Source organism: Triturus cristatus, chromosome 2_1 (genome assembly GCF_964204655.1).
Source record: "Triturus cristatus chromosome 2_1, aTriCri1.1, whole genome shotgun sequence".
Taxonomy (NCBI): Eukaryota; Metazoa; Chordata; class Amphibia; order Caudata; family Salamandridae; genus Triturus; species Triturus cristatus.
The window spans coordinates 987576758-987593803 of NC_140581.1; the positions used below are offsets into that span (position 1 = coordinate 987576758).

Consider the following 17046-nt stretch of genomic DNA (forward strand, 5'->3'; position numbering starts at 1 on the left):
CATCGATCCTCCGATCAGACTGCCTCTTCGGGAGGATCTTCTGGTGCAGCAGCAGGGGACAGTCCTCCACCCTAACCTGCCCAGCCTCCACCTCCTTGTGTGGAGATTGAGCGGCGACAATTGACAGCTTTCGACCTTCCTCCCGAAGTCTGTTATGTTATCTTGGCAGCCAGGCGTCCTTCCACTAATACAGTGTACGCCTGTAGATGGAAGAAATTTGTGGTGTGGTGCACAGCAAAGGCTGTGGATCCCTTTTCTGCTCCTCTTTCTGAGGTTCTTTTGTTCCTCCCCTCTTTGGCCCAGCAGGGCTCTGCTCTGGGCACCCTTAAGGGCGATCTATCGGCCATTTCAGCCTTTCTTCGGCTTCCTGATCAGCCTTCTCTTTTCAAGTCCCCTATTGTATATAGATTTCTTAAGGGCATTACTCACCTATTTCCTCCTATACCTTTTGTAATGCCCCAGTGGTACTTGAATCAGGGCTTGACTTACCTTGGTTCCTTTCGAGCCACTACATAATTGCCCTGTCCGACTCTTGCCTCTAAAAAATGCTTTTCTGGTTGCCATTACCTCTGCTCGCAGGGTGAGTGAGCTTCAGGCTCTGTCTTCTAAGCCTCCTTTCCTTGCTGTTCATCCAGACACGGTTGTCTTTCGACCTCGACCTTCTTTTCTCCCCAAAGTGGGTACCTCTTTCAACATTGGACAGACCATCACTTTACCCACCTTCTTCCCGCCCCCGCATCCTTCAAAGGAGGAAGAGAGACTCCACCGTCTGGATACAAAACATGCGCTATCTTTCTATCTGGATCGCACAAAACAATTTCGGGTGGATGACCAGCTCTTTGTTGGCTATGTGGGCGCCAAGAAAGGTTGGGCCGCGCAAAAACGGACTATCTCTCGGTGGGTCGTTCTTTGCATCAAAATCTGTTATTCCTTGGCAAAGAAGGAACCTCCGGTAGGGCTGCGCGCCCATTTCACCAGGGCGACGGCAGCCACTACTGCTGTGGGATGTGGAGTCCCCATCGGTGACATCTGCCAGGCAGCCACGTGGGCATCCCTGCACACGTTCACAAAACACTACTGCCTGGGCAGCCAAGTCTGGAGAGATGGCTTCTTTGGCCGTTCATTTCTCCAGGACTTTCGGGGTTGGTATTGCTGGGGTATCTATTCTAAGGTAAGGAATCTATAACTAATAGTCTCTTTCAGATGAACAAGTTACTTACCTTTGGTAAAGATATATCTGTAAGAGACGTATATCAGTTATAGATTCCTTACCACCTCACCCATCCTCCCCGTTCTGCAAACTGACTTCTAGGGTAAGGGACTCCCTTTCAGGGCCCTAGTTTTGTGCACCAGTGGTCATTGTCTTGCATGGCACTGCTCTTCTGGCGTGGAATGTCGTGTAAAGAACTGACGTACGCGTGCGAGGGCAGCACTTAAGTAGATACCGCAATGTCATCCCGGTGATCACGACACCGACGACGAACATGGAGTCGACCGACACCACCTACCGACGCGCAGGGTTAGTGCAACGAAAACATTTCTCCGGATCCTGTCTGACACCTGGGGGTAATTCTAAGGTAAGGAATCTATAACTAATATATGTCTCTTACAGATATATTGTTACCAAAGGTAAGTAACTTGTTCATTATGCCACCCTCCGAGACCCTTAACACCCACACACTGCCTTTAGAGGCTATCTGTTTTGGTGCATACTAAAATGAAGAGTCTACATGGCACCCATCCCTACACTGCCTGTAGCATGGTTAACTCACCCGTCTAGCAGGCCTTACAGCCCTAAAGGCAGGGTGCACCATACCACCGGTGAGGGCATAGCTGCATGAGCAATATGCCCCTACAGTGTCTGTGCCATTCACAGGCATTGTAAGTACAGTGAAGCCCTTTTGAGAACACTGGCTGGGAGTTAGGAACTCCACTGCTCCATGATGACTTCACTGAAAACTGGGAAGTTTGGTACCAAACGTCTCAGCACATTAAACCCACACCGATGCCAGTGTGGGATTTAATGTAAAAGGCACTCAGATGGCATCTTAGAGATGCCCCCTGAAAAACGACCAGCCCTGGTGTGGTTCCTGAATGGCTACTCGCCATCTGTCACCGCTAGACAGGTTTCTGGACACCTGGGAAGAGAGTCCTCTGCTCTCTAGGTCCTGAAACAAAGCACATCCTGGGCAGAGGTGTCATGCCTCCGCCTGCAGGATGGGCAGGATCCACAAGGGGAATCTTCAAAGGCTTGCCACATTTGTTAGCTACCCACAGCCTCTGCTGCTATCAGTTGCAGGCTCCCACCGGTTCTAACCCCTACTTTGGGTGGGAGAATCGGCTGGAAAACCTAGAAAGAAAGGGAGGTGTGGCCACCTTTGCCAACCCACCCGTCAGGTGGGGGAGGCATAGTGAAGCACACATTTCAGTCCTCTCCATCTTGAAGATGAGGGGACTCCCCCAATCAGGACAAGGCATATGCCCCTTCCCACCGGAGGGGGGGGGCATAAGAGGGCATGTGAACACCCCAGGGAAGGGACCCTTGGTCCCAACCTGCACACCGCTGTAACTCCCCTAAATCTAGTATTTAAGGGCAACCCTGAACCTTGTTCCTTAAATTCGACCACCTAAGAAGGACCAAAGAGCCATGCTGCAGAGAAGAGGACGATGACAACTGATTTGGCCCCAGCCCTACAGACCTGTCTCCTACATCAGAGACCCTGCGAGCTGAAACCGGCAAGTCCTGCAGCCAGCAGCCTATAAGAACCCTGGAGATCTGGCCTGCCTTCGAGAAAGACTCTGATCTCCCGTGGACACTGGATTTGTCTACCAACAAACCCAAGCCCAGACTCTGGACCCCGACGGAACCGCGGGTCTACACCACTTTGCCCCGGACTCCCACAGCCTGAGTCCGAGTGGCCCAACACCACAGCGAGGTCCCCCTGGTGATCCTGACCTGGGATCCAGTATTAGACGACCTCCTCCGACCTCCACTTCGACGCCTGCAGCCTCACTTCGACTTCCAACTTCCTCCAGTCACTGTGACCCTAACCAAGTCTCCTGTTTTGAGCCTGCAGCATGTCTTCCTGACCGACGATCTCCTTTGACCTCCATTGGGAGCCCGACACTGTTCTTGCACCCTGCCGCCCGTGTGAGACTGGAGGTGGGCTCTTCGTGCCTACTTGTAGCTCCCTTTATGATGATCATTGATCCCTGGGCTCTGGCCCTGCAATCGCAGGAACCTTCCTGTAGACGGTGCTCTTCGGAGTGCCCCGTCTCAATAGCATTGGGCACCGGCCTCTCCTTTCACCTTTGCACCCGGCCACCTCTGTGCCGCTCAAGGTGCACTCTTTGTACCTGCCTGACCCTTGTCCCGTGCCAGTGCTACAAAGCCGAGACTGAACTCCTAACCTTAGTTATGGCCCATAAGTTACTAACCTTGTCTTCCTCCATAGGATTGCATTGAACTCAAACCAATACCTTGCATTGCCTGTCTTTACATTGCAAAGCCTAAACTGTAATTGTTCTGCATTTACAAAAGTAATAACAGACTGCAAAAGTATATTTCGACATTCTTCAACCAGTACTGTATTTCCTGAAAAGTAGTGTTACTTTGAGATATTGCAAACCTATCTCCACTAAGTAAACCTTGGTTCTTGAATAAAATACAAAGTATAAACTTTTTATCCTTACAATTGGTCTGGATTCAGTCTTTGAGTGTGTGACATCCTTGCTTGCCTGAGTGGGTACAGTAAATGCTTAACACTACCCTCTGATATGCCTAACTGCTCAGCCCAGCTACCACTAAATTTAGAGTAAGGGATTATCTTCTTTATCCTCTGCTGTACCTGTGGGGATGTACTGGACTTTGTGCACACTATACCTCTTTTTGGTATAGTAAATACAGAGCTAGCTTCCTACAATCCCATACTAGACCCATCTACTTATTTGCTTGAAAGTATGGAGGGATAAGCAAGACCCCTTGGACAGAGGGAAATATGTTCCAGGATGTACAATTCTTTATTTGCTGGAATTTTAAGACACTGAATTGGAAGTGGGTGATAACTTTAATGCCCAGTATGTCTCCTGCAGCAGATTTGTACTGGTGCGCAAAATCATAAATGGATTACTTTTAAAATATTAGAAGGATATGGATAAATCTGGCTTTCCCTCGTCTTTAAACAAGCGGTTTAGTCTAAGATTTTTTTCAGTTTCCAAAACTAAATTCCATGCTGGCAAGCATTAATTCTTTTTTAGCCTCTCTTGATGCAGCTGGTAGGACACCAACTTCTATAGCAAATGGGCATAGTTTAGTGTTTGTGCCATTGTCTACAGGTCATGGTCGTAGGTCTTGATCTTTCTCCTTGTGGTATTGAGCTTCAGGAAGTTAAGCACTACACATGCATCTAAGACACCGAAATAGTCATCAGGTCTTGACTTGTGGTCTTCCTCGCCTTCCAGTTAGCGAATGATTTCTGTATTGTCTGGATAATTGGAACAGATTAGGTTAGATCTGATCAGTTCAGGTAAGGAGTGTAGATAGATGTTGAATAGGAGAAAAAAGATGACTGACTCTTGAGGGGACGCCCCAATGTTGGTTGTGAGGGGTGAAGATGAACGGTGACAGGAATACCAAGCTTTATCTGTTTTTGGGGTGTGAGGATATACATTTTTGAGCGTTTATGCGTATTTCGAGAGGATGAAGTTTGTGTAGTAGTGTCGGATAGTAGACAGACCCAAATGCAGCTGATAAACCCAGAAATAGTAGGGTGGCCACTCTGTTGTTGTCTACTATCTGTTTTAGGTCCTCCAAAATTGATATGAGGGCTGCCTCTGCGCTTCTACCAGGTCTGAATCTAGGATGCTGACACAATGTTTAGTTCTTTTCCTCTGTGATAACTGGTGAGTAAAAACCGCTGCTTTGAATAGTTTGCATAGGAATGGGCCATTAAACCTTGGCCTGTAGCTTGCTGCAGTGGATGGATCGAGGTTCCTATAGAGGAGTGGTCTAATATAAGAGATCCTCCTTTATCCATCATTCTGTATCTACATACAGAATGTAAATGTAGTTTGACCTTTTCCCTGGCTCATAAAAGGACAGGGAAAGTTATGTTGATTGCTTGCAACATGTGTGCAATGCATTGAATATTCTTTGAAAGCTCTTTAGTGGTGCTGCTTAAGTCTACAAAGCTTCCATCTCTCTCAGAGAGAGAACCGTCAACATGGAATTTATAAAATGCTACTAATTAGTAAGCTGCCCACCTCTACCCTCCTGTAGGGATCAAAATATCTTGTTATTCTGAACATTCCCCCCTGAATATTGTGCTGGGACCTAAGACCAGGGAAGGGCTGCAGTTCCCATGTCCTTGCTGGTAAACCTCCATGTCAGGCGAAGAGGCCATCATTTTATCTAGCTCATCCATGCCATATTATGTCCTGGGTGTGGCCGCTGTGCAACCGTTGTTAGCAGTAGGGGGTTCGCAAAGGCAAAAGGAGGTTATTTTTTCAGAACTCCTCAGTTATGGCCATACTGAGGGTCTCTTTTCTGTGGAGGAACTTGTGTAACCACTGGCTGAATGCATCACTACAGAAGGCTGTAGGTGCACGCTCCCAGGACCTGTCCTCATGCATCCGGTGTACAAGCAGCTAGACCCAATTATTGCTCGTCTGAGAACAGGTCTGTTCAGAGAAGCAGAGTTCTTCCAAAGCATTTATAGAAGGAATATTAATAGACGTTGTCACGTCGAACCAAAAGCACCAAATTAGCAGGGACATAAATAGGAGAATGAGACATCTGCAGAATGTCATTAAACCGGAGACTGAAACCAATGTCCAAACATGGAGGCATTGTCTTTCTTGATTAACTTTTATTGAGTGGTTTTGAAGTTCACTGGACGTGCAGTACATTTCGGGACTTTTTACATTTAGGGACTTTTTAAATAACAAATTCTATGAAAGTTGACTGAGCTTCTTTAAATTCTTAGGAGTCTACTTGGAAAGAGGATCTAAACTAAACAAACAAGCGAGCCTCATAGCAACTATCGCTATTCTGAGGATGGTGAGCGCGCATCAGACTTGGGTGCTTTGATGCAATATTTATTGGCAGTGCTACTTTTCAAAATGTGTCCCTTTGGTGTTTTCCTTGATAGTGCAGGGGCTTTTGGATGCTTGCCTCAAAAGCAACCCCCCCCCCCCCAGAAAAAAAAAATGATGAGAGCCCTTTCCGGTCAGATGCGAGTGCGGACATGTGGCAGATGAGGGGCCTTTCTAATCAGTGACATGGAGTAATGCTAAGAGGCACTTTGCTGCTACAAAGGGCTTTGCAAAGAGAGCACGTGCACACCTGTCTTCCCAGAGTCCCCTGCGCTCCTCTGCTCTGACCTACTCGTCAGCAGCTTTTTTCGCTGCTGGTTCAGGCCGAGTGGGAGCTAGCACAGGATCAGGGGTTGCTTTTCTTGGCGGTGGCATACTTGGCTGCTGTCAGGATGAGTAAACACGAGGCCGTCTTCAAAGTCTCTTGCCCCCCGCCTGTTTGCCAATGTGCCAAAATTAGGGAATGCTGAGGAACATATAGCTATGAGTGTGTCGAAGACTTTTTAGAAGTACCAAGGGAGCACTTGCTGATAACACCGGCATTTCTGGAATATGACGAGCTGTTGTTGACGATGAGCAGTTATTTCCAGTAGAAAGACGGATTACACATAAGATATACTTGTGGCAAGTAGGAGGCGAGTATACATTGGAGAAGGTATTGCAGGGATCAGGCAGCAACCTCATATATTTCATTTATGTACTTGGATTTCTGTATAGCGCTGACATTGTACAAGAGGATGTTGAAGTGCTATACTTAGAATTTATATGACCATGGCACATTTCCAAATTGCATCGCTCCCAGACGGAGCAATTTGTACACGTATTAGACATTTTACCAGTAAAAGCAGAATATGGGTAAATGACAGAAAGAAAGTAAACTACATTTACAGTTTTATAATTACAGAGGCTCTTTATATTAGTCATTGAGATGAGAGCCGCACGTGGCCCTGAAGAGTAACTGACTTGGGGGCTCAGAAAAAGAGAATGCATCCGTGCTTAATTTGTCCAGGTGGTGGGCACTACCACCTATTTTTGGGGACCAGGACTTATTTTAGATCATCAGACCTTTTAACTACTGCAGTACAAAGAAATTCAGAAAAGGGAGAAAGAAGGTCGGAAGATAAACACAGGAAGACAGTGACAAATGAAGTAAGCAGGGATGAAAAAGAACCTGGAAGAGAGATAAGAAGGCAATAAGCATATAGTAATAGAAGAAATGGGCAAGACGTGGAATAAACACTAAGCAACCTTTGTATTTGGCAAATATGGCAGTTAGCTGTGCCCCTACACTTGTACTTTTACAAATTAAGCACTGTAAAAGTTGTGTGCAGCAGTTGTTACAGAAGATCACTTCCAGGCAGCGTTTGTCAGATGTGAATGATGGGTCATGTCTGATACTCAAGGGATGTCCTTCGTGAACTTTGGCGCAAAAACTGAGGAGGAGAAGGATTAAGTAGGTCGAGGGTGTGTCGGAACAGCCTGAGCTGCCGACTTTAGAACTGGGAAACCAAGTTCGAGTCTCGACGTCAGCTCAACATTCTGTGATTCTGGACAAATCAATGAATCTCCCCATGCCCACCAAAAATTCATGTGTCCTTGTGTAACGTAACTGGTGCTCATGTAAACCACTCCAATACCTTTGTCTCTAGTGCGCGCTATATAAAACTGCACCAAAAAAAAAATGAGACTTTGTTGCAGCAAAGATGTCTCAAGTCTGCCTGGGATTTGTAACCTTACCTTGGCAAGTGAAGAAGTGAACATTTGCCAAGTGGCACACTTTAACCGCTTCAGCGGGCGTACATTTTGCTTCAAGTTCACAGTCTGTGGCTATCGACAAAACGTAGGCATATTTAAAATTATTTGCTGAGGCTGAATAATATGATTTCCGTCTGTACCCTTCATTTCAACACTCTATTACCACCTTACGACCCACTTGTGAAAATCCGACGTGCTCCTTGGCGTAAAGCCTCATTTGTTTCCTATGAGAGGCATAGACTTTCTTTATCATTAAAAAACGCAACAAAAATCTTTATAAAATACTTGAAAAGTCTTACAGTGCAAAACAATCACCCCCGTTTGTTAGTGATTGAGTGGAATGAGTGAAAAAGCAAAGATATAGATTCATGATTAGATCCCTCATTTTATTTTTGTTTACGTGATTTAATTTAGCAAATAAGTGATTTTACTGCCAAAATGCCTAGGCAAGGGTAAGCTTACAGAGGTGAATAGTGCTAAGTAAAGCATTAAATAGGACCAAAGTAAATAAATATATATATATATATATATATATATATATATATATAGAGAGAGAGAGAGAGAGAGAGAGAGAGAGAGAGAGAGAGAGAGAGAGAGAGAGAGAGAGAGAGAGAGAGAGAGAGAGAGAGAGAGAGAGAGAGAGAGAGAGAGAGAGAGAGAGAGAGAGAGAGAGAGAGAGAGAGAGAGAGAGAGAGAGAGAGAGAGAGAGAGAGAGAGAGAGAGAGAGAGAGAGAGAGAGAGAGAGAGAGAGAGAGAGAGAGAGAGAGAGAGAGAGAGAGAGAGAGAGAGAGAGAGAGAGAGAGAGAGAGAGTTGGGTGAAGGATTGTGGGTGTTGGTCTGCCAGGTTTGGCTGTCCCAAACGTACCCATGCATGTTGCCAAGGCAAGGACCCCCCCCCCCATGGTGCCCGTGATGGCTTGGTCAAGAGACCTACAATGACCTTTCACATCTTTAACTACAGAATGTTGTTTGGGTCTAGCCCACTGCGTGCAGGTGACATCTGATAAAAGGGGGAACTGAAAAGAGATGCCACTGCTTCGGTAGTTATAGTCAAAGAAGCGTTTTAGCTAATCTTTAATAAAAATCAATCTGCTGCCATCTGACTAATTATTCTACACTTCCTGCAAAAGAATTTCGATATTGCATGCATAATCCCTCTGCTGATGGGATGTGCTCACAGGCTGTTATGAGATTGGCGAGCTCATGCATAATCCCGAAAACCTGCTTCAGAGGATTCTCGGAATCCTGAATTCTGTTGGAAAAATACTCTGTCCATGCATCATGCATGGAGTTCAAATTCTTATGTGTGCTTGGTAGGGTAATCCTAACTCCACACTTTGTCCACCGCCCTGGACGGTGTCTTCAAGGTAGCCAGATGTGCAGAGCACCAGAGTGCACTGGCTCAATTCTATCTGAAACCACTTTGAGTGACGAGGCAGCCCATAGTTAAGTTGCTCACACCATAGCGGGACATCAAATCGGTCACAACAGCTTTATTAAATATAGCATGAAGTTGCTTTATCAATTGTTGTTGATGTATTTTGGCCAAGTTGGCCTTCTTCACCTGTTTCTTGGAGTACCTAGTGTTAGTCTTTACTGAGTGGCACATACATTTGCTGTATTCAGAACATTCATTTGAATGCTTTCCTTCTAGACACCTCTTTATCTGGTGGACCATGGTGAGACCGGGCCGCTCCGATGCAATAGATGCAAAGCTTATATGTGTCCGTTCATGCAGTTTATCGAAGGTGGGCGGAGGTATCAGTGTGGATTTTGCAACTGTGTCAATGAAGGTGAGTGAAATTTGAAATTGATTTTTCTCAGAACAATATCCTTATTGAAATGAACGTATGATACCATCTTCCTGTGTGTATTCGGTCATAGCACTGTAACAAGCACAGAGGTTCTCTGCAGCAGGCGGCTTGACCTAGCTTGCTAAACCTCCTTTGCATGTTCAAGCCTTTGGGCTCAGGAGCTGTTACTCAAGCTTCCTTTTTGGTTGCAGGTTCCCTGGTAATCAGGATGTGTTGTTGCCATTGGCATGTAGTGCACTAGTTGGCGGCATGTAACTTCTAGCGACATTAAAGTAAATACTCTTATAGTATCACCACCTTAGCGTTTACTTTAGAAAACTCGAGAAGCCCAAGTAATTGACACTGGAAATCAGAGAACGCATTAATCGTATAAGGATTATCAATATATTTAGCAGTACATTTTGAATTACAGTAGGTAATGTCGAACCAGTTCCAGGGCTAAAAATTGTAAACAGTACATGACACGGTTTCCAAAGGATGCATAAGAGCAGATTTTGGAGTAGGATTTGGCAGCCATGAAGCATAATTATTATTTGGAACAGTTCCTCCTGGTATCTGGTGCAGGCTCATATTAGGAGTTTGTTTATAAAACAAATTAACAGAGACCCTGTCCTAACAGTACTTTTAAGTGGGGCCTTAAATTGGAGATTATTCCTGGACAGGATAGGTTCATTCATTCTGATGCCTGCGTTAAGGGCAGGTAACTAAGTTATGAATTAGTGTGAGGACTCCAAGCCTTTTCATACATACACGCCGCAAACTGGGTGTACTGCAATCCAGATTAGTCTCTGAGGCAAGCATGTTACTATAAAGCATTGTTTTTTCATTTTGAAAACCTCAGTGTTAGGAAACGAAAAATGTCATATCCCTACCAGACTTTAAGATTTCAGTATACTGAAAATAAGAGAAAAAACAAACAAAAAAATGCATATCCAAATTCAAAAGCTGCACATTCCTCACCATTTCAATATTCCCCAGGCATCAGATTCGATCCGTAAACATCTTTTCAGCAGTACCTCTGCGCGCCATACAGCTTAACACTGACGACCTTCCGCCCCGGAAATGATGTTCGGACCATACATAGGTGATAATCCTGTGTCCTGAAGTCCGTTCCTTTCTTTCCGCGCCACCAGATGTGGATCCAGGGCTATCTCTCATCACACTTTTTCAGTGTGCAAGAAACAATTCACCTCTCAAAACAACACGTTGATGAGCCATGACTCGAAGGCTTTGAATGACTGCGTGTTGATGAACCCAAAGGCTATATGAGACTGCAAAGCGAAACTGTACATCACCAAGCACTGAAAGACTCCATGACAAGACCGGTCCCAGTCAAAAGTTGGGTCCCAGGCTCATTCAAGATCCAGAAGTCGTTCCGGAGGTCGGCCTTTGTCTCGATCCAAATCCTCAGGTGGGTCAAAGAAGAACCACGTGAAATTTTAGCAGGACTCTGCCCCTTCTCACCACTCGTATTCCCCTAGGAAGGCTCGGGGACAGCACCATACGTCGTTCGACTTCAGAGCCGATCTCACCGGTTGTTCATGCACAACCCAGTTCCGGGACCATCTGCCACTCTGAAACAGATCCGAGTTCAGCGAGGCCGTGAGCTGACTCTTTGGACCATTGCCGACTCCTGGCACACCTGCAAGCCCCAGTAGTCACGAGTTTGGGATTACCACCGGTGACTTCGCCCTCTGCGCCAGTCGGATCTTCCGAGGTCCTACCGGGGCCACGCCCGGTTCCACATTGGTTCTCGGTGCCTCGATGCGGACTCCATCAGCATCCAGAAGATGATGCCCCGATTGTGTTCTCTGATGTAGAATTGCCACTGGTTCGACGTTGACCGAGGCCGTGACCGGCCACCGATGAGGATCCACTTTCTCCTTGATCTACCTCTACAACAATGAATGCACACCCTGCATTCTCTGTTTGGCTTGGATGCACACAATATCTATGATGCATGTGGAAAGATTGGCTTATCACAAGCCGAATTGGTATGAGGACCTGCAGAAGGCTAGTGGCCTTGATACCTCCCCTGAGTTTGGGCGCCTATCACACCCTGGTTCTGCCACTGAGGAGAGTGCTTCCTGCACCGTGGTAATGCGTAGGGCAGCTGAAGTCCTTGACCGCCGCAAACTATCGAACCCTCTCTTACCTTTTAGCGAGGCCCTTATGGATATTTTGTTGGGGGCAGGCGCTAAACCTTGTTCTGACCCCCCGTTAACTCCCAAATTACACAATGCCATCACCCTCGCCCAAGCAATCTTTCATTTCTATCTCAGCACCCCTCACCTGAAAGCTTGGTGGTGCAGGCATCTGTGAGCAAAGCGAACACAACAGATTTCCAATTTCTACCCCCAATAGGGAATCAAGAAGGGAGGGGACATTCGGGAAGAGAGCCTTCCCATCCACGAGTTTGGCGCATAAGTCAGTAAATGGCAGCTGTCAGCTGGGGCGCTATTGCCACACGTTTTGGAATTCGGTGGCTCAAGTCCATGGAGGTATCCCTGAAGATCTCCTGCCTGTCCTTGATCAGTCTGTACAGGACAGTTGCGATGCAAACAAGTTAATAATTATTTGTGGCTTGGATACCATTGACCCGGGTGGGCCATTGGTACCAGTGTAGCAATTCATCACCATACTTTGCTGAGGTCCACTGTTTTTTCAAGCAATGGACAGTCGTCCTTCAATGGACATGCCATTTGACAGGACTCGCCTGCTTGGGGGACAAGGCAGACTACTCTCGAGTTGCTTAATGAGAGCAGGGTCATGTCGCGCTCCCTGGGCTTATTTGCTCCACTTCGCTAACTTCATCAGCCCTACAACTCCTTTTGCGTCTTTGTTACAGGTACAAATGAGAATGCGTGCTCATTCTACCTGGGCCAAAATTGCTACCACTGCATTGGCACATGGAGTCCCTGTCCTGGGCGTTTGCCAGGCAGCGACATGGGCATCCCTCCATACGTTCATAAAGCACTATTGTTTGGATGGTCAGGTTCAGTGAGAGGGGCATTTTGCCCGCTAGGTCCTGCAGGACTTTCTGGTTTGAGTCCACCCACAGACCCACCTCCAAACAGGTGCTGCTTTGGTATCTATTCATAGGGTGAGGCATTTGCGACTAGATAGTCTCTACCAGAAAGAGTTACTGAAGGTAAGTAACTTGTTCCACAAATCCATGAACGCCCCCAACATTTTAGTGATTTACAGTCCACTGGTGGCAATGTATTCTTCTCCGTTGGCAAATTCTTCTGCAAGTGGTACATGAAAAGTGTTATTTTATTGTGGTATATTAGTATTATTTCTCATTGGAAAGAAAGCACAAATGATCTGTGAATAATTCTTGCTACACCTGCCATCAGCACTGCAAGAACTCCTGCCTACCTCCCTTTAGGCCTCTTGGGTTTAAGTTTTCCCGTAGGTAATTTCCCCTGTTATGCGGGGCTTGTGTTATATTGTTGGCTGTTCTTGCTGTCCAAAGGAATCCAAAAGCATGAACACAGGTTTAACAAGCATTGGCATAGCCAATAGGTCTCGCCTTTGGGACCTTATAAGTGTTTAGCCATGCAACAGTTGCATAACTAAACACTTAAAAGGTCCCAAAAGCGAGAGCTATTGGCTATGCCATGCGGCCGTGTGGCCGCGAAAGTGAAAGTAATCGCGGTAAAAGCGGCGCGCGCGCACATGCACTATAGCTCTAGGCTGGCCTGGTAGCACTTTTTGGAGCCCTCTCAATAAGTCTCGCCAGACCAGCGCATGCGCTGGGTCAGGCGAGACCTAAAAATGAGTTTTGTTTATTTGTCGGTCTAGCTTAAGAATTGTGAAATTGTGCTGTCTGTACTCTGACTGGCGGGGATCCCCCTGCTTTCCTCTTGGTCTCAAGAGACCCACAGAATATGGTGGAAAGTTTCTGGCACTCTTGCTGTACGAACTGCCATCCCCTCTGTGAGCCCCTCATCCATGCAGTCCCACAATGACATGGAAATGAAGGCTGCGCTGACAGGCAGTTCTCAGAGAGCAGCTGCCAGTGCGGGCCCGCTCTTCACTCTCTGTGTTAAAGTGGATAGCATCAGGGGCATAGCCTGGTCAGTAGAATTCAGAGGGTGTGAGCCTGAGATTTCCGAACAAGCACTGAAGTGTACTCAACGAATAATAATAATGGCACAACGACTGATGTGAGTGCTGATGGGAGGATTATGAGGGTGAGGCATGAGGGTTTTTGAGGAAACAGAATGTTTATAAATGTCATTTGGATGTGAACATTATTCTGAAAAACAAACAAGTGTCATGAAGTGCCTCCCTGTACCTAGCATTTATTTAGAACCTGACTTGTGGGCCAGAAGGTGTTCTGCACTACACAACGTATGCATATGTTTTGTGATGACTTGAGAAACTAGGTCTCTGTTGCAGTACTCCCAACCCCCAATCCCCCCACCACAGTTTTTTCCTGGTTCTTGATGCAACTTTGATGTGTATTGGGTCCCTGCCAACCAGGTTTCCAGTACCAGTGTTCTTTTCCTAAAAATGAACCACAATTGGCACCACTTCGGCAACCCCTATAAGTCCCTAGAAAATGGTACTCCTGGCACCTAGGGCATTGAGACTGAAGAGGGTCCACTAGGGCTGCAGAACAAATTGTGCCACCGTATAGACCCTCTCACCAAGACCATGCACACTGCCATTGCAGGCTGCGTATCTTGGTGCAGAGAAAACTGAGGAATCAACATGGCACACATTCCTGTGTGCCGTGCACCCATACACTGCATGAGGCATGGGTAAGTCAACCTTACTGCAGACCTTACTGCCCAAGGCTAGGTGGACCATATCCCATGTGTGGAGATATCTGCATGAGCAGATAGGACCCTACAATATCCAGTCCATTCTTGGATATTGCAAATGTACAGGGAGATGTAGAGAGTACAAGGCTGGATACTTGTCATTACGAGTTTCCTAGTTCCATGATAGCTTCACTGTACCCTAAGATGTTTGGCACCAAACTCTTGTCTTAGTAAATCCTCACTGATGCTAGTGTTGGATTTATTAATAAATGCACACAGGAGACCCTTTAGACGATCCCCTGTAAACCTACCAAGCACTGGTGTGGTCTTTGGCTAGTCTTAGCCAGCCTGCTACCACCAGACAGGTTTCTGATCTCATGGGGTGAGAGCCAGCGCTCTGAGGCCAGGAACAAAGCCTGCTCTGGGCGGAGGTGCTTCACACCTCTCCCATGACAGGACGGCCTTCCAATGCGATGCGACCTTTGAAATGCGACCCAGGCAGCTCCAGCTAGTGGAGGATGCCAACCCCCCCTTTCCTGCTCCACATTTGACGGGAGGACAGGAGGTAAAATTATGTAAATTAGGAAGTGGCTCCCCATTCAGCCAGCACCACCCCTAAGGTGGGGCAGGCGATGTGGACCCCACTTTTCATTTCCCTCCATCTTGGTTTGAGGGATAATTAGCCAGTTAGGGTCAGGGTAGTATCCCTTCCCATAGATAGAGGGTGTAGATACCCTAAATGTAGACAGCTCATTGGATTCTACCTGTCTTCCCCTTAAACGCCCCTAACTTTAGTATTTAGTTGGAATCCCTGGACCCTGAACTCGGATTCGATTGACACAAAGAAGAAAAGGACAAAGAAGAGCTGCTGATCAAAGGACTGAAGCCCTGCTGCAGAAAATTGGTGCCAACCCCTGCCTGCTGGCTTAAGGACTCGACAGTCATGGTGTGCTGTCTTGTCCTGCAACAGTAAGGCCTCCAAGGGGGGCGTGGCTTGGACTCGGCCGAGCATCGACGCGTGAGCTGGGAGCTCCGTGTCGGTCTTGGAATTTATCCTGCTTTACAACTTCCCTGGCGGCGCTGCGGACTCCGAGGTGGTCCCTCCGTGCGTGTGAATCGCCTGCCTGCGGATCGCGCGGGGTGTCGGCCCCGGGAGGCTGTGCTGGTCAGCGCTGGAGGCGGGTCCGGCTGGGAGAGCCCCGGCCATCTTACTTTGGGCCTGCGCGGGGCCTGCCATCCGCGGCCTCGCGTATCTTGGTGGCCGGCGGAGGGGACCATTGCCCCGGCTGCTGCAGCGTCCGGCCCGCGCTGCAGTGCCCAACTGCGGAGGCAGGCGGAGTGACCTGTGTGGACCCCTGAGGTCGTCGAGGACTGCTGGCGGACTGCTGCCGCCGCTGCGTGTGCTGGCTGCGGAGGCCCGGGAGCGGCCGCGGTGCTGTCGGCGACCGAGGCGGACCGGGCCTAGCGGGGGTGCCCTGCGGATCGACCTGGTGAGCGGACTGCGAGCGACAGAGGTAGTGTGCAGGCGCGCCTGGAACTTTGGCCTGTGGGTCTCTTCCCCCTTCGTCCCACCGCCCCTGGTGACATGGTCTAGGGGAAGGCCTGGCTGCAGGACGTTTGGGGCTGGAGGGCGTGCTGCGGCGGGGGACTCTGCTCTAGTGCCGCCTGGCCCGCGTTTCCCTGCGGGACTGGTCCCTGGGAAGTGCCCTGTGATACCTGCTTTGGGGACGCCGTAACTCTCCTGGAGACGTGGTGTGGACTGCCCCTTTGTCCCCCGGCCGAGCTGCCGCCTGACGGAGCGCACTGAGCGGGGCAGCTGGGTGCTGGCTGGATTCCTCTGCGGAAGCGGTGGACCCTGGTGGGTGAACCACGGCGTGCCTGGTGTGGCGACTGCTCACTTTGCGGAGGCGCCCGAGACTATTGCGACCTGCGCCCTGGGAGTGCGGAGGGTGCCTGTGGTGGACGACTTGCGGCTGACACGAGGCGGACGTGGGAGGCTCCTCCCGGCTGGGGCGTGTTGAGGCTCTTGTGGTCGGCCCATGGGGAAGCCGCGGCGCGGCATGGGGGCAACCCCGCTGGATCGAGCGGAGACCCCACCGGACCCTCAGGCCCAGGACCCGGCTGGAGCGCTTGCGGAGGAACTGCGGCAGCAACAGATGGACCGGATCCTCCAGGCCATTTCTGACTCTGGGGAGGCGCTACGCCGAGACATAGCCCAGGTATCCACGAGCCTCGGGCTCTTGCGAGCTGACCATGGCAAATTGTCCGACCGCGTTGAAACTGCGGAACTTAAGCTGGTGGCGTTGGATTTTATACAAACAAGGGAACCCGAAAAATGGCTAAGGACCACGGGTATCAATTATATATGTAGAAAACAATGGTCCTGAGCAGACACTAAATTTTACATAAAATTAAATATAGACCACAATGGGTTACTATACACATCCAATGTCCAGCCGGACAGGGGATTTTTATTTTTCAGATACTAAAGGATATGGTCAAGGATAATGAAAACACTACATTTATCGTGGGGCACAATCCTGCACCCTACAGCATGGGGAACGTGCGGGGGGAAAAAAGGGAATAACAATGCAGACAGTTTAGGACAA

At 48.2% G+C, this 17046-nt stretch overlaps 1 protein-coding gene across 1 annotated transcript in view; it reads left to right on the forward strand.

Moving 5' to 3' along the window:
• SEC24D (SEC24 homolog D, COPII component) overlaps positions 1–17046 on the forward strand; it is a 553336-nt gene that overhangs the window by 282522 nt on the left and 253768 nt on the right. Inside the window, exon 9 of the mRNA XM_085634340.1 lies at positions 9503–9641. Coding sequence (XP_085490466.1) covers positions 9503–9641 — 139 coding nt within the window. The remainder of the gene's footprint in view (positions 1–9502; positions 9642–17046) is intronic.